General features: G+C 51.1%; 1 protein-coding gene and 1 long non-coding RNA gene across 2 annotated transcripts; one reads left to right on the top strand and one right to left on the bottom strand.

Annotated features, from left to right (window-relative positions):
- Nucleotides 1–1,035: 1,035 nt before the first annotated feature.
- Nucleotides 1,036–17,344, bottom strand: FAM180A (family with sequence similarity 180 member A). The gene is made up of 3 exons (XM_058724176.1): nucleotides 16,979–17,344; nucleotides 6,166–6,266; nucleotides 1,036–4,698 (listed from the first exon to the last, which is right to left on the bottom strand). The coding sequence occupies exons 1-3, from the start codon at nucleotides 17,052–17,054 to the stop codon at nucleotides 4,354–4,356; spliced, it is 522 nt and encodes a 173-aa protein (XP_058580159.1). The 5' UTR covers nucleotides 17,055–17,344; the 3' UTR covers nucleotides 1,036–4,353.
- Nucleotides 4,696–17,054, top strand: LOC131508941 (uncharacterized). Its single transcript, XR_009260222.1, has 4 exons — nucleotides 4,696–7,254; nucleotides 10,440–10,887; nucleotides 14,527–14,633; nucleotides 16,921–17,054. It is a non-coding gene; the product is annotated as an uncharacterized LOC131508941 (long non-coding RNA).
- Nucleotides 17,345–17,956: the final 612 nt, after the last annotated feature.

Raw genomic sequence — 17,956 nt, 5'->3', positions numbered from 1 at the left:
AACACCATCCCACTTATGCAGAGCTGTCCCTGGGAGAGCCACTTACTAACCTGGTCCTTAGGAAGATGTGTTCGGTGGCAGGGAGAAAATGAAATAATCTTTCGGGGGGAAGTTGGCCCCCAGAGTGTACAATATTATGCCTTTCAGATATCCCTGGTGACAAAGATCATTTGCTTCAGCATCTGAGTGAGTACGAATCATCTGGACCAGCAGAGGGTGTTAGCCTCTAAGAAAGACCGCAGATCTTTTTAGGGAGAATGGGAAGGGTAGCAACCTCTCTGGATAAGTCTAGATGACGGTCTCTTTTCCAAGGCCCTCGGTGCCCAGATGTCAGTGGTCTTTCTGGCCGGAGTAGGTGCTCAAATGCTCCTCTTTGAGGCTCTTTACCAAAAAAAAAAAACTGAAGCAGAAAGCTACCTTTGGCTGGTATGCAAGGAGGAAGGAGGTGGGAGGGCAGGGAAGAAGTTGACAAGTTCAGGGTCAGGGCCCTAGCAGCTGTTGCCCTCTGGAATTTCTGCTGCTTAGAGATCAGGAGAAGCTGTCAGCCTCTTTTCTCAGAATGGACACGTGGCTCAGGTCACCCATGTTTTCCTGAATTCACAGAATTCAAGAATGGCATTCTATGGTCAGCACCTGTACCTGTTGGAAATGATCCCCAGGCTAAATGTAAAGTGATTGGAGAAGTGGCCCCAGAAAACCAGTTCTTCTTGACTTCCAAGGCAGGTGTAATTGTGGACAGTCCAGGCTCCCTCTGAGGTTATCTTGCCATTGTAGGATGGGCTATGATGACCCATCTCTTTCAATGCACGTTAGAGACTGGCTACCGCATATACTGCATTTGGGCCTCACTCTTGTGATGATTTTGTAACTCAGAATGACAATATCACATGCGTGATGTTTGGGTGGCAAATATTAAAGAGGCTGGGTAATAATTAACCGCTGTGGAGATCAATATCCACTGTTCAACCCATGGACCGACCACATCACATTCCTTGGCGAGATAATCTGACATAACAAAGATTCCATTGAGCCTAGTAAACTCAATCATGACATTTTTATTATACCATAAAGGAATAACTGTTAAATAAAATTAGGGAAGGTGAGCAACACGGTAAGACCAGTAGTTCTCCTTCAGGGCTCTATCCATTTTTCAGATGAAGAAAACATTTTCCAGGATACTATGCTTAAGAAATATAAGGCAGGTTTCACTTCTCTGAGGTATCTAAAGTAGTCAAACTCTTAGAAAGTAGAAAGGCAGTTGCCAGGCACTGAGGGCGAGAGGAGAGAGGGGAGTTACTGTTCCAGAGGGGTCGTCTTTGCAAATTGAAAAGTCCTAGAGATCTGTCACACCACCCTGTGCCTATAGCTAACACTGTGCGGCACACATAGGCAACTCAGATGGTAAATTTCACGTTACTTTTTTTTTTTTTTTTTTTTTTTACCGCACAAAAAATTAGGAGACGTTAAAATGGGTTAGGAAACTAAGGGGTGCCGTGTAAAGACATTTAACAAGTGTTTAATTTTAGACCGGTCCACCGGTGGAAATACCTTCTGACTGATTTACCACTGAGGCGATTCTCTTTTAGATTCAAGGCGAGATGAGAGGGCAATGGAAGTTTCAGCCATACAGATGTTTTTCAGCGTCTCTTGAGTGACGCCAGAGGTAGCCACCAGGATAGCAACGATAGAAGAAGCTTCCGGAATTTTTAGATCCTACAAGTTCCCAGCAGTATAGAAATGGCAGAATTAGTCCCAGAAGTTACAGGCACGTTTCCTCTACAGAAACCATGCCCCAAATTATTCTGTCTATGCGTAATTATGACAAAAGGTGATCCAGTTGTGATGGGGTGCTACCGTGTGGGATCAGTGAGGCAAAATGGGACAGTCTTTTTCTGTCCAGTCTCCTATTTCACTGTTCGTTGAGCAAAGAGTCAGGTCTTTGGTGGCATTGGTGAGTGTTATATTTGATCTTCCACATAAATGAAGTTATTGTGATAAAGCTTCTTGTGGGAAACAATTAATTTGTATTCAGCCCCAAATAGTATTTAATAGTGTCATGGAATTACTGAAAATGAAATTTTCATTTGTCTTTAAAAAAGTCATGCCCTTCTTGTTTCTTTTTTTCTTTTCTTTTTCCCTCGGTCCTTGATTGCCACATAAACATGTGCCCCGATTCATGAGTACAAAAGTGCCTTTAATTTTTGCTGCAGGGTGAATGAACTTCCAGGTTATCACTGGTCCTGGGAACCACCCTCCCATTCACGAATCTCCTACCACTGGGAGTGACCGTGAATATCAGAACATGACAGGGAGGGACTACAAGGGTGGTCTGTCTAACCAGTGACTGAACAAAGGCTCTCAGATCCATCCTGATGGGGGCGGAGGCCCGGGGTAGCATGCAAGACTGATGTCAGGGTATTGCACAATGTGAAAGGATTGAGCCCTCTGCTAACCTCCTCTACCCCACATCCAGAGAAAGTACAAACAGTGAAGGCAGCCATGAGGCTAATCGGCCTTTTGGGAACTCCTGGCCCTGTATGTTGACCTTTGTTTTGGTCAGACAGTGATACCCACAGGGGGCTGAAAGACAGTGAGCGTCAGAGTGCAAGCAGACAGAGCTAGAGTGAGCGTACGTCCACCAAAAGAGACTGGGAGAAGTGGATACAAAGATAATCAGAATTGGGCCCAAAGATAAAGCAGAAGAGACACAAACCAGGCCGAAGAGAACATGGAATATTAGAAAGGGAAAAATGGAACCAAAAGCATATATCAGAGACTGCATTTGAGGGCCGTAAAAGGGTGGTGTAATCAGGGAATGAGGACCAGAGAAACCAGCGGTCATTAGTCTTCGGAGCCCGAGAACATCAGGATTTTTCCATGTTGTATTTTTCTCTGATGATGAATACCTTGGTCCTACATCCTACTATTTCTCCAAAAGGATCATGCAGCTGCGAAGCAATGACTTATTCAAAGTTTTTAAGAAGTCCAGATCAACTTTAGGCCATCATCCAATGACAATTGTTAAATACCCATTTCAGAATCAAATTTAGCCGGATAAGATGTCACTCATTCAAAGATTAGACCTCTTGCAACGTTAGCCTCCAAAACCCAGCTGTCAAGCCAGGAGAGCCAGTGAGGAATCCGTATTAGAGCCTAGTGCCTCCCTCTAGCAGAGACCTTCGCCTACGAGCTCCGATTTAACACGGAATTATGACAAGCCTCCCTGCTTTGTCCCTTAGGTGGTAGCAGCCAAAATAGAACAAATTACAACGGGCAAGTTGTTTTGGAAAGAGGAGCGCCCTCTTACAGCCTCACGGTGCAGAAGGCAGGACACACACCCGACAGAATCAGCAAAGCCCCGGGGACTTCTGGGCTTGGCGCAAACAGTCCAGCAGACCCCTTAGGTCCCGGTGTCCTCCCTGTGATTATCTCACGGCTGGTTCAGTGATCGTGGAACTTTCGGAAGCCGAGCAGTCTTAGAGGTTATTTTATCCAGTTCCTTCATCAGAACGTTTCAAAGATCCTAAATAGAAGCTCAAGATGTTTCGTACATACAGTTAACAAAGACAGCAAGTCAGGATTGCTAAAATGAAGTTTCTGGCATTTGAAAGGGTAAGTTCTGTTGTCTAAAAAATCATTTGTATTTGGGGCGCTCAGTCTTGGAGCTCTTCCTAGGGTGATCCTCTCTGCATCACCGTGCTTTCTCTGTTCAGAAGACGAGGTCTGACGGTTTGCAGCCTCTCTGGGCCCCCGTCGTGTTTCTCCTCTGTATTAGATCCGCTTTCGGAGAAGAAGAGACAAGACAGAGAGGCCATAAAATTACTGATTTTCTGTCTGATGCTTCTTGGTGACTTTTGGAAAAGTTGACACGTGGATCTTTGGCTAACAAAGCGTTTATTTGCTATAGCTCCAGCTTTTCGTTTTAAGTATCTTAACTATGTGGAACCTTTGGAATGATGTTCATTCGGCCTCACGCCCTGATCTCTGTCCCCCCATCTTCCCGCAATGCCCAAACCTCTGTGCCGTCTCCTCTAGCTCTGTCTTCGCCCTCGGGTGTTTATGGCAGTCACTCGGTGATGAAACGCGTCACCAGGCAAATCAGGTGGCCTTTGGAGGCATCTTGAATGACCACGCTAGCCCTTTCTTGCAGCCCCGGTCACACTGTGACACGAATTAGATGTGCTTGTCAGGGAACTACGAGGGGCAAAGGACATGGGGTTACTTATTTTATCTCTGCTACTCTGAGTTGGTGGCATGTGCTTTGTTGCAGGGCTCTGTAAATGGAGTAGAGAATGAAGAGTGTTTGGATTACCGCGTGTGCTGGTCCCTGCTCCGTGGCCGCGGGCCGGGCTCTCAGGGAGACACTCTGGGGCCCGAGGACCGCATCAAGTCATGCCTCAGGGCCTGGAAGAGGCTAAGGAGGGATTGGGCCCAGATGTCCTTCTGATGCCCTTGGGCCAGGGCGGTGCGGTAGGCCGTGTAGGCCAGGGTCAGCGCTGTCCTTTCAAAGTCCTCTTTCTTGAGGATGCCAGGGTGGCTGGAGAGGCTGGCGCTCAGCCGGCGGATGTCCGGGATGCGCTTGGGGATCACGTCATTGCAGATGGTGCGGAAGTCGGAGGCTTTCCTCAACGAGGAGAGCTCCTCGTCCTTGATGGAGATCTTCAGGTCAGGGCTGATGTCAAGTTCAGCTAGCAGGAACTGGAGAGAGACACGGGACGTGGAAAGATATGAAGCATTCAGGCTTCACTGAGGACACCAGTGTATTCATTACCACGTGTGCTCATTGAGGGAGACAGACGAGGAAAGAGCTTTGGAATCCAAGAGACCTGGGTTCCAGTTCTGACCTTCCCACTAGCCGTGTAACCCTGGACGAGCTACTTAACTTCTCTGAGCCTCATTTTCCTCCTGTGTGAAATGGTTAGTAACAGTACTTCACTGGGAGGTTGGGAGAAATAAGTAAGGCAAATACGGACAACGTCTAACACTGTGGCTGGTACAATGCCCCTATTTAAGCGACTGACTTACTGTTATGAGTGCCCTGGACCAACCCCCGATTCCCTTTCTCCCCCCCACCCACCGAAGATCGTCTAAAGCATGCGCTGACGGCTTGGGGTAATTTAAAATCAGAAGCTGAATCTGAAGGATGCGGAGAATTGTACGAGGAATTAAGTGGGGCACAGGGATTTGTTCTCATTTCTCACCTGTTCTTTAAGTGTAGGGTGGGGTAAGCCACACGCAACCCCTGCTCAGGACCAGGCTCAGATGAGGAGCGTAGCAAATACCTCTTGGACTCAGAGTTCTAACTCTCTTCTTTGTCTCTGACTCCCCCTGGCTCTAATCCATCTTCCATGCTGTTCTCTGCTATCTTTCTAGAACAGATCTGTCCACGTGACTCCCAAGTTCCAGACGTGGCCAGGTTTGTTCCCCGTGGCAGGATCTGAAATCTCTCCCTCCTCCCCCCAGCTCAACTGCTTGGCTGCAGCAGGCCATCTCTTTCTTAACCCGAAAGTTCTGGTATGTGGAGGATGTGGGAGGATGTCAAGGCAGGAGGGGGATTTGGGAGATCATTGTGGTTCCTCATTTAACAGTTGAGGAGATTCAGCCCCAGAGAGCGATGGGGGCATATGCAAGGCTGCACAGCCGATGGTGATCCTGGGATTTCCCCACTGGGTTAATCCAGGCAGCCTTGGGGGATTTGCCTGTGGTTTGGAGAAGGAGTGGGGTATTGGCGGCAAAGGCGAGCGAGGCAGAGGAAGAGAGCCTTCGGGGTGGCCCCAGACTGTCAGAAGCATGCAGTTACTGGAGACATGGCTCTACTGAGACAATCGGGGTGGTGTTGCCTGAGCACCCCTGAGCCTTTGCTGGGGAACGTGGCTCTCTGCTCTGCAGCTCGGGTGCTGGTACTCGGAAATCTCGAATTTTGCCTGGACCGGACCCCTGCAATGCCATCATTCCCTGTCACGGCGTGTGGGAAAGGGAGGAGATATGAGGAATACCTTACTGTGGGATGGGGAGGGTTCGATGAATCCACAAACTAGCCTAGAGCAGGCCCTGTGACAGCAGAGGCCACTCATTTTCAGGGACTTAGGTCCCTTTGCCAAAGATCGCAGCGAAGGTGCGACGCCTTTTGCGTGACTTGAATGGGCCACTCTCTTGTCCTCGTACCTCGTAGAGCAGTTCCACTTCCTCCAGGGAGCTCTGCAGGACGGGATTCAGGGGCATGGACGAGGACCTCTTTGGCCGATGCGCAGCAGGAAAGAGCATGGCTGCAAGAGACAAGAGTTAGTTCGAGAGGCTGCTTGTGCACATGGCCTTCTCCCCACCGGTGACCTGGAGGTGGGCCGGCCCGGCCCGTCTTGAAAGCGACTGACGCCACGTGGTGGTGGACGTGAAGCAGGGAGAGGTGACAGACGACTCTGGTGCGCCCCAGAGGGCTCCCAGGCATGTCCCACGTTACTATTTCAGACCAGTGATTTCGAACCCGCTGCTCGTCAGAATCATCCCGGAAAGTTTTGAAAAACTAGATGCCTAGGCATGTGGATACCTTAGGGAATTTACGTAAAGCAAAATAAAACAAAACAGAAATGAGCAGACAGCCCTCCCTGCTGCCCCCCCGCCCCGCCCCCAGTTCAACAAATGAGTTCTCTAATAACGCCGTTCCCTTTGTTAATACGAAATGCTGGTTTATATTTATTGACAACCCTTTTAATCAGAGGATCAGACTTCTGGCTGTTCCCCAGCCATCTGAAATCGAGCTGCCAAGACTCTGGACACAGGTGACAAAGGAAAGGCGGACAGCCGCCACAAGCCCCTGACACTTGGCCCTAGGGGTGTGTGAAGCAGAGCTCAGGGCTTCCCCTGGGGGCGGGCTGAGAGGGGCACGTGGCGTGCCGTCATGGGTCTGCCAATGTTTTTGGAGATACTGCATTTGGAGGCGGTTCCTGGAGGAAGACGGATGAGCTGAGGGGTGGAGGGGGTGGCAGAATTAGGAACTGACAGAGGGCAGGTGAAGAAGACAGACTAAGTTAGGGTATGGGTGTAATCGTTATGAATCCCAGTTCTCCAGGATGGTCTTGGGTAGGAGCAGACAGCCCCGTTCACCCCACAGCCCCACCTTGTACCAGGGCGCCACGCAGAAATGATTGGTAACCCTGCTGCCTGCAAATAAAAGAAGGGACCCTCTTCTTCAAGACACTTGCTTGTGCCCTGCCAGAAAACTGGGGAAACAACTGTAAACATCCAAGCCGTGTCCAGGTAAGTGGCGCCCCCTGGAGTTGCGCAGTGCGAGAATTGCATAACCATACGTGACCGCTCTCCTTCTTGATAACGGTTCCCCCCGGGGCCATCAAGGAAGGGTCCAGGGACCCCCAGGGTACTGTGGCTGAAGAAGTAGGGCACTGCGTAAGCATTTTAGAAGACTTTCTTTTGGAAGGGATAAAAATGAAACATCTTCAACATAGGGGACATTTCCCGAAAAGCGCATTGGTAGGAATCTCCCACTTCCTGGAAAAAGCTGGCTGGTTGTAGTATTGCTATGATATCATTTCCTCCGTAACTCATTTCTTATCTTGACCACGTGTTTCTCACAGGCTACGACCCATATGGTTTTGTGTTTCTGCACCTCCAGCAGGGCCTGGCAGGCTTCCAGGGTGTGTGCAAGGTGCAGCTGTTGGCTGACCAAGTCCCTGCGTGGAACGAGGCCTTGAGGGGCTGACTGGCCAGCTCTGCCTCCCCAGAGGATTTGGGGGAGAGGAGCCTGGGAGTTGCAGAGCAATATTTCCTGGCCCGCCATTTTAGCAAAATTTGTTTTCTTTGCCAGTGAAGTGCCAGCTTCCCACGGAATCATGGATTTGGGGGCTTGAGAAGGCCTTTGTCCCTGTTAACTGTTGTTTCAGGTGGGGCTCAGGAGAGTGAGGCATCTCCAGCTGTACCGGTTTGCAACCTTGACTGCACATTAGAATCACCCAGGGGAGGGGCGCCTGGGTGGCGCAGTCGGTTGAGCGTCCGACTTCAGCCAGGTCACGATCTCGCGGTCCGTGAGTTCGAGCCCCGCGTCAGGCTCTGGGCTGATGGCTCGGAGCCTGGAGCCTGTTTCCGATTCTGTGTCTCCCTCTCTCTCTGCCCCTGCCCCGTTCATGCTCTGTCTCTCTCTGTCCCAAAAAAAATAAATAAAAAACGTTGAAAAAAAAAAAAATTTTTAGAATCACCCAGGGGAGGTGGGGGGCGGTCTACGGCCATACCACCCTGAACGCGCCCGATCTCGTCTGATCTCGGAAGCTAAGCAGGGTCGGGCCCGGTTAGTACTTGGACGGGAGAATCACCCAAGGGGCTTTAAAAAATATTGGTGCCTGGGTCCTGGTTCAATTGAACTAGGGTACAAAGGGGACAGGAAGATTTTTTTTCAAAGCTTCCTAGGCTTCGAATGGCAGCGTCTAATGGTAGCCAAGGTTGAGAATCAGAGGCTGTTTGACCTGATGTGTAGAAGGAGCTGCCCAGGCTATATGACCACTCTCAGATTAGCCCAGGGGTTCTTCCTTCTGTGTGCCCTTCTTTTCTTCTTACCCTGAAGGGGTGGATGAAATTCCGTTCTCGGGATCTGAGAACAACTTTACTTTCATTCTTCTCCCTAGCGGGATTCCTCTCTTATAGTAAAATTACAAGTATTGTTCCCTTAAAATAATTCACACTGTCCCCCCCCCACCCCAAATTCACACCCCAGCAGGTAAAGGGGATGAGAGGAAATAAATGTCCTGGGCATGGTGTCCTTTCTGTGTCCTGTCATCTCAGACTTGGGACGGCTGCCTTCTGGGAAGTTCTTCGCAGCGAAATCGTCTCCCCGTGAATACCGACACTTCTTTGACTCACACGCCCCAAGTGGACCCTGAGCTCTCAAAGAATGGGGAAGAAAACACTTCTAGATTCAAAGCTCAGCTTAATAATGAAAACACTGTTGCTTCCAATAGCTCTTAGTCTTAGTCTTCTTAAAATAGCGAAGATTGTTAGAAATAGCTTCAGCCTCTAGACCCAGGGACTGATGATTGCCCCAGACAGTGTGGGAGGAACATGGAATTCTGAAAGATGGCCCCCTCCCTCCTTGCTGTCCTGTTCTACCCACTTCCACTACATTCTGCTGGTTCTCCTCCCACTGGCGGTATGTCGGGCAGGTGTTTTCTACCGCCATGGGTGTGGAAGTGTAGCCGGCCCCCGGCCAGACATCTCAGAGGCTCGGCAGTTGCCCAGGTCTGACTTCCCGTAAGCCAGGCGAGGCCTGGAGAGGAGGAATGTGCCCTCACGGAGATGCTGGAGGCAGCGCATGAGAAATAACCTATGTCTGGTCCGTGTCAAAACATTTGGGCGTAAAGTGAAGTATGCAGTCACTCCAGATGTTCTGGTCTCCGACAGTGAAGGCCGGATTCTGCCGGAAGTGAAGATGGCCAAAGCAAGAGCAGACCCGCTCTCAGAGGTGTCTGTGGGTGAGGCTTTGAACCAGACTTGCTCCCTCATGGGTAGACCAACAGCCTCATTCCCCCAGGAAGCCCTTCCCCGCGACCCCGCTGTCCACCGTCCTTCTTCATCTCCTTAGGCCCTCGGCATCCTTTCTACACATTTCACATCTTGCCGTCCGTCACCCTGAAAGTGTTCGTTCTGGTTGCCAGCTCCTGGGAGCGAGGGAGGGAAGAAGTTTCTGCTTCCCCTGTTTGACCTTGATGTCTGCATAACACTGGGCTTTAAGGGAAGCCTCAATGTATATTTGGGGATGATTTTAAAAACAAACCACGTATTTTTGTTTTTTTTTAAAGCCCAACAAGGGGCGTCTGGGTGGCTCCGTCGGTTAAGCGTCTGGCTTCCACTCAGGGCGTTATCTTGTGGTTCGTGAGTTCTAGCCCTGCGTCGGGCTCTGTGCTGACAGCTCAGAGCCTGGAGCCTGCTTCGGATTCTGTCTCTCTCTCACTCTGCCCCTCCCCCATTCACGCTCTCCTTCTCTCTCTCTCAAGAATAAATAAACATTAAAAAAGAAAAACCAAAATCCCAACAAAAACAGAACCGCCATGGAGACTCCTCAGGCTTTGCTGGGGTTTTTCCTCTCTTCCTCCACCTCACCCCTACATTTATGGGGGTCGTTGTAAGGCTGTGTCCTCATGCAGAGTGATTAGTCAACGGTTTGGGGCAGCACAGTCTTCCCAAGGCGGAGGGGAGGGAGACCAGAGTGTCCCCACTGGATGGCCGTGAGCAACAGCACCTTCTCTGAAAGAGGGGACAGCGGGGGAAGCTAGAGACTGGCAGAAGGGTCCCACTCCCTCCTAGGCACTACCTGAATGTTGAGCCTCAGGCGGGAAGGCTACAGGGACAGGCGTGTCAAAATCACTGACTTTATGTGCCTTTTGCTTGATGTAAAACTGTGCCACTATGTTTTCTTCTTCTCCACCCGACACACCTAGCCCACTCTTCCAGGATGCGAATGTGCCCACGAGGACCACTCTGTGCCACCAGGGGCCGTTGGAGACTTCCACGTCTCCTTGCGCAAAGGTCTCCTGTATGGCTGGTCGCAGGGCAGGAAGACCATGGGCTTCTCCCCAGTTCCCTGACTCCCTGGACAAACGAGCCTTCGGGGGGAAATTGAGGCTCTGTGATAGGACAGACCAGCACAGAGCAAATGACTCACTTGCTAAACATTATGCCCGTGCACCAAGACAGCCCGGGAACAGAGTCCAGAGATTCGAGCGTCATGTGTCGGGGCTTGTTCGTTCTGTCCACGTCTTCTGCTGAGAGACACATCTGGGCTGCGGACCAAAGTTGTTAAAATGTGGAGCTCAGATACGATAACTGTGCACGAGCCCACTGTGTGCTCATCGGCGTGCTTTGGGCTTTCCACACGTACCTTGTGAGGTAAGTACTAACTTGCCATGTCATAGATGAAGAAACGGGGAGGTTAAGAAACTTGCCCCAGGCCACCCAATTTGTTTGCCATGGGACTGAGATGAAAGCCAGGTTTTGCGGGCTCCAAAACCCAATCTCGCCAGTAGGGAGAACAGTGCTGCCTTTTTTGTAGGCGTATCGGCCCAAAGACTGGGCTCGGGGAAGGATAATGTAGTTAATGATGAATGCATTTGGTATAAAACAGATTCTGAAATGAATCACGCACAATTTTTAAAAATCTCCGACTTACAATAATGTGAGACGCAAGGTCAAATTACTACAGGCCTATGATTGCTCTCTTACATAGACCGCCGACTCCTTTGCTCTTTGTTCCTTTGTGACCACTTGGCAAAATGACACCCCATCTCTTCGCCTATTCAACTGCTGCACCTGCTCACCTGAAATGCGGCCAGAGGAAAACACACTCATGTTAGACGGTCTCCTTTTGAGTTCATGATCGTTATCCTCACATGGGCCTTTATGTGAATTTTTTTTTTTAACGTTTATTTAGTTTTGAGACGGAGAGTGTGAGCGGGGGAGGGGCAGAGAGAGAGGGAGACACAGGATCCGAAGCAGGCTCCAGGCTCCGAGCTCTCAGCCCAGAGCCTGATGCGGGGCTCCAACCCACGGACCGTGAGATCATGACCGGAGCTGAAGTTGGACGCTTCACCGACTGAGCCACCCAGGAGCCCCCTCATCTGGGCCTTTAAATGCTGCCCGACCACTACCCATACTTCCCGGTTCCTCTCACTTGGTTTCACACCTTCCGCCCTTTCCTTAAACCAGTTGCCTGTCTCTTGTCCGCACGCTCTGACTTCTCTGCTATTGTGTCCATGCTCCCGTCTCCACGTGGGTGTGCGGAAGTCTCCACTGAAGATGGCCTTCAGCCTTTCCTCCTTTTCTCGCCTGCATCGTTAATTGACGTTCCCCTCCTTACTGGATCATTCGCATCAGCATGACAACTGGTCTCTTTCTATCTTAGAAAAAGAAACCCCTCTTCACTGGCTGCCCTTCATTCTCACCCACCTCTTCACATTGCGGAGTCCTGGCCTCGTCTTAGGCTCTCTGCTGTCTTCCGGCCACACTCACTTCCGTGCTGGCTTTCAACTTCATATTCCAGACCAGACATCCATGCCCCCGACCACCTGCAGGCATTGCCTTGCCCATTCGTCTCTCCTGAGCCCACACCCAGGCCCAACCCCAACACACACACACACACACACACACACACACACACACACACACACACACACAAATGCACACACATCACACACATACAAACCCATCTCCCCCCCATACCCTTCCTTCTTTGTCTAGTCGTCCCCATCTCTCTCAGTTGCTCAGGCCAGACACCTGGACTTTTCTATTTCGCATCCTACAGCCAACCAATCAGCCAATCTTGTGGGCTCTACCTTCAAAATATACCCGGAGTCTGGCTGCTTCTTGCAACATCTCTGCTCGACCCCTGGCTCTGGCCGTGAGCACCTCTCCTAGTGGTGTCTCTGCTTCCATCCTCGGCTCCCCCCCGTCATTCTATTCTTAATACAACCACTAAAGGGAAAACGTAGGTCGGATGCTGTCACTCCTCTGGCCAGAACCCTCAGTGGCTTCAATCTCGCTCAGAGTAAAAACCCAAGATCTCCAGAGGTCCAGAGACTTGACCTCTTCCTACGTCTCTGAACTCGCTCGTCATTCTCCCTGGGCTCACACCACCCCAGCTGTGGGCCTCACCGTTCCTTGAGCATGCCACACCTGCTTCTACCACAGGACCTTTGCACTTCCATTTCTTCTGCCTCGAATACTTTCTCCGGCAACTGAGTGGCTCATGCCCTTGCTTCCTTCAGGTCTTTAGTCACCTCTTTAGGGAGACCCTCCCTCACTTCTCTATTTAAGAATATAATCCTCTCTACTCTGTCCCTAATTTATTGTCCTCAAACAAACCAGATGTCTTATTTGTATAGGTGTTTATTGTCTGTTTCCCTCACTAGAATGTCAGCTCCCTGAGAGCATGGGATCATGTCTGTTTTGTTTGCTGCTGTGTTCCCAGTGGGCAGCATCCTGCCCACAACTGTTGAATGAACCGATGATCCATAGAAACACATTAACTACCCTTGTCACGCCCCTCCATTCTTTTCAAACAGAGCGCTTTACTAATTCCTTCTTTTCTAACAGGATGGTTCTAGAATTTATTTGCAATTCCAGGTGCCCGCTGAATATCAAAAGGCTGGTGTGGTCTCCTGTCTCTACCACACCCTCCCTGTATCTCCGAGGAGTCCTTATCCCTGCTTGGGAGAAGCTCCTTTTTTTTTTTTTTTTTTTTTTTTAAAGTTTATTTCTTTTGAGGGGAAGAGAGAGAGAGATGGAGGTAGTGTGCGTGCAAGAGGGGGAGGGGCAGAGAGAGAGGGAGAGAGAGAATCCCACACAAGCTCTGCACTGTCAGCACTGAGCCTGTTGCTGGGCTCGAACCCAGGAACCGTGAGATCATGACCTGAGCCAAAACCAAGAGCCAGACACTTAACCGACTGAGCCATCCAGGCACCCCTGGGAGAAGCTACTTTGAATGATCTCGGTCAAGGCTGGCACCTGTCCCTCCCCCTCCCCCCCACCTACCTTGAGCTGTCCAAGCTTTCTCACCCAGACCTGGGGACAGAAGTCCCCTTACATGGAAGAGCCTGTCTTTGCTTTGTGACCTGACCTTCTCTCTGACTTCTTGTGATCTGGGGCAAAATCTCCACCCACCCCACTCCCTCCCCGTCTTCCAAATATGCTCAGTAGAACAGAATGGTATGAAGGCCAACCATGGTTTCCACATAACCACACAGCACTTGTAGCAGAGAGCTTGTTGGGAAGGATTCCAACTGCACACCATATCAAGCCGAAGTACAACCACATTTTTAATGAATCCGTGAAAGCAACTCAGTGCAAATGATAGTGGGTGTGGAGGGGAAAAAAAACCTCTCATTTACAAAAGATCTTTTGGGAGATCTTATCGATGTCACTTACTTTTCTGCTCTTGGGCCAACCCTTTGGAAACCCAGTGGCGTGCTGAGGGAGCCAAGACCTTGGCCCCGCGTGTTGGGTTCCTCTGTGGGAGTGTTTCTGAAAAGGCCAGACTGCCCCACCCCCTTGGGGGAACTTAGGGCTGCCGGGAGCACCCGGAGGGGATGTGGAAGCGCCGGGCAGACTCTGATGCCATAGATGCTGATGCTGGGCTGGGGGACAAAATCCAGCTGTGTCCTTCCGGCGGAGGGACCTGGGGCTCATCAACTGCCTCATCCTCTGGTTCCCTCACCCGTGGATGGTCAGAATAGCACCTGCCAGTGGGGTTACTGCGGCCACGCAGGTGCGCTCAGTTATCCCGGTCCCGTCAGTCAGTCAGGACTTACTGAACACTGATCACCGGCCCTTCCCTTCATGGAACATTCGTGATTGAAAACACACACGCTAAAAGGGACACGTAAAGATGACATAAATCCCACCAGGTAACTAAAGGGCCATCCTTCTCTATTAGCCTGCTTTAAAAAGAATAATTTACGTGTGTTTAATAAAAACAGATATTTAATGTGTACATTCTAATATATACTTTCCTCTTTTTTTTTGTTTTTAAAGACAGGTTAGCTCCCCTCAGCCCCCCAAGTGGAGCTCTGGCAGGCCCTGGGGGCGCAGGGAGTTGGGCCAGGCATGTCCGGCTTCTACGCTGGCCTCCCGAACCACAGGTGAGTCATCAGGTCGGTCAAGTTGGTGGGGCTGGAAGAGCCTGGCCGGCCCGGAAAGCTGCCTCCCAGGGTGGAATCCTAGAGAGCACTCGTTGGGAGAGGCTGGGAGAGCATTGGGACAGAGGGTGTGTTCCTTGTGGGTTTATTTCTACATTTCCGCTTGGGGGCAGGGGGTGGGGAAGGGTGGAGGCCGGGGTGCTGGCGTGGGGGTGGGGGTTGGGGGTAAGGATGAAGGCCAAAGGAACAGTTAAGTACGTTTGGAAAAATTGCTGTGTACTTGGGCGTGACTCTCATTCCATCTTTAAAAGAAAAGGACAGTTGGGTCTTCCTTTTATAATTAGGAAAAAATGTTAAAAATGAAAAAAAAAAATCAACTACGTGGAAGACTTTTGATGATGGTTGCGGGACTCTGTCATTTGTGGACTCCGAATCCTGACGGGAACCACTAATCTGGCGCTTAGCACGGATGCCTCATTGTGTCCTCTGTTTCACCAGTGCTGACTTCCCGTCTCCAGATGGATTTGTTATTATTATGCAGGGGGCAGACCTTCCCCAGGGAGGCCCCGGGGCAGTCACTTGGTCCCAGGCTGCTGCTGCAGAACCCTCTGTTGAGCACCCCAAACTTCCTCAATGAAGTTTTTTCAGAGGTTTAAGTGGGAGGTGATAGCTCACATTTAGAAGGTTCTTCATCGCGTACAAAGCGTCTTGTTTACACTTTGAATGTGACCTTCACCACGAAGCGGGGAAGATAAATTTTGTTACTGTTAATACGCGACTTGTTAGCGAACCAAAGCTCGGAGAGGTTAAGAAGCTTGCCAGACGTCACACGACCAATTAGAGGCAGAACTGAAATCTCTGGGTTGCTTGCTGGGAAAGCTCATGATGTGCCTCTGAAGTTTCCAAGCCTTGTTACAAGTCAGATTATCTCATTTGCCGTTCTAACAGCCTGTGCATTAGGAGGGTGGATGTTGTCATCTTTCTCTAAGAGACAAATTAAGGAAGGCCCCCAGTGTCGCGCAGGGGCAAGGGGCCGAATGTAATGCCAAGATCTCTTTGCTCTCCTTCTAAGTGTCGCCTCCAACGTTTGTGCGTATCATGAGCAGAGGTGTGTGTGGGTGTGGGTGATGTTACCAGACGGAAAAAAAAAAAATAAAAGGAAAACGCTACATGAATTATTCGTCTCTGGGCAACAATCGCTTCACAGCTCGGCTCAGAGAGCTGGCAAGTCCCTGGTCACAAGCTTAAAAATGAGGGAATAAGAACCTCAGATAACCGCGGTGGCTTTGCTCCCCGCCCGTGTCACATCCGTTTGCCCTGTGCTTCTCTGTTCCACACTGGCTGCTCCTTTCCCGACACTCTCCCTGAGAACCCGGAGGCTCATCGTCACCCCCGCCGTGCCCCCGCTGCCATGCCTGTCCTCATTCTATTTTGGATCTCTAGAAACACCTATGAGCCTGACTTCTCTTTCCAGCTCTCTTGGGGAGAGAGACCTCAGTCCATTTCAAGCAGTGGAGACCATCGGGTTGAGCTCTGCACGGAGTGGTCCTCACTGCTGCTCCCTCAGTCCCCAGCAGTAATCAACGGTAATTGGCTGGACGGGCGACCAGTGTCTGCCACCCGGAGCCGGTCCTGGGCACAGAGAAGAGGTGCCGCACGGTCCCCAGGGGAAGGAAGTCGGCTGTGAGCGAAAAGCCTTGTCGGGTTCCCTCCTCTCCGGGGTGGACTGCGGGGCCAGTGGGAGTAGCCGTCTGGCACACACGTGAATGCTAAGGGTCACCCTTGCTCTCCTGCCACTGGGCCGGCTCTCCCCAGCTGGAAAGATGTGCCCAGTCTAGCTCAGGAGCCGCGTGGAGACCTCCATGTGGCCAGCCCGTGGCCAGGACCCCTAGTCGGGTCCCCCAGGTGGCAGGCCTTTTGCAAGCCAGCACCCAGAGCCCCGGGATACTGGTGTTCGTCCTGGTACCTGCTGTTCACGTGCCCTGTCTGGCTGCAGCAGGGGGTGGGCGGGCAGAGGGGCTGGAGGGAGACTACTCACATCCACGGAGCAAAGATAACTTGGCTCTGGCATGTCAGAAAGGGCTGTTTTCTGCGTTCTCCACCTCCACCCAGATCCCTCAGCGGCTTTGATGTGTTTCAGCATCCCATCCCCCATCACCTTCTAGCACCTTCTCACTTGTCAAGAAGCATAAAGTAATTGGCAGAGACGAGATAAAAGAGGGGTGTGTGTGTGGGTGCCGGGCGTCTAATTTCCTTCCACCGCCTTACTCTCCCCCCCCCTCGCCCCCAGATTTCTAATTGCATTTGAGAAAGAATAATGAGCATCAAATAAATACAGAGCAACTTACCCCTGCTCCACCTGTGGGACACCGCCGCCTGAGCATCATAACACAACAGCAGAAGCAGCAGCGTGTTCCAACACATCTTTTGCTCCAAAAAGGTGACACTTGTCCTCGAACCCAATGGGACCTCAGGAGCTACAGGTATGCCCGTGCTGGTCCTCCCAGTGTGAAGGTAGAGTTCTTACCCCCCTTCCCTTTACAGAAGTGCAAAAGGCGTCCTTTCCTGCCCCAGAAGGGTGGAGGCAGAGACTGCCTCTTAGGGGGGTGGGGACACAGGAATTGGGACCTCTGCTAATTCGACTCTCTCTGGGATTGGGGGACCGGGCTTCCACAGAGAGACTCTGTTTTTGAGCACATCTGGAGTGACTCACGGGGCATGTGATCTCCTTGGCAGTGGGGTGGATAAATATAATTTCTGTACTTGAGTTCCATGTGTTGGATGGACCCACTGGAATTTTTCTTTAGCAAACAGACTCGTGGAACTTGTTAGAGAGCCCGGCAGAGAGCTGGCTGCTGTCCGCATCAACACACACACACACACACACACACACACACACACACACAGAGCAGAGCCAGGGGTGTAGACTGCAGGAAGAGCCAGGAGGCTTGGCTGGCAGACCAGACACTGGGGCTGGCAGCCCAGCCTTGCCTTCAGGACAGCAGAGTCATTGTGGTGTCCGGGCTGAGTGTCACTTGCTGCCCTTCCCCTGAGCTGGACCTAGCCACGTTGGTGCCTGGGGTCGGCTCTGAGAGCCTTCCCCAGGTGGCAGGGTCAGCGGGTTGTGAGGGGCAGAAGCAGCGCAGTGCTGTGGCACGGGGGTATTGTATATGCGGGTAACCATCCAGGGACCCACAGGTGACCCTCTCCTCCCAGTCACATTCATGATGCCCCAATTTCTGGGCTATGTCTAGCTAGACCTGGGACCAAACCGCTTTGATTCTCCTGAGCAAAATGGTAGTGTTTTTCCATGATCTTTTTGGGGG

This window comes from Neofelis nebulosa, chromosome 4, assembly GCF_028018385.1.
Source record: "Neofelis nebulosa isolate mNeoNeb1 chromosome 4, mNeoNeb1.pri, whole genome shotgun sequence".
Lineage (NCBI taxonomy): Eukaryota > Metazoa > Chordata > Mammalia > Carnivora > Felidae > Neofelis > Neofelis nebulosa.
The sequence above is the reverse complement of the archived record's forward strand: the minus strand, read 5'-3'. Positions and strand labels throughout refer to the sequence as shown.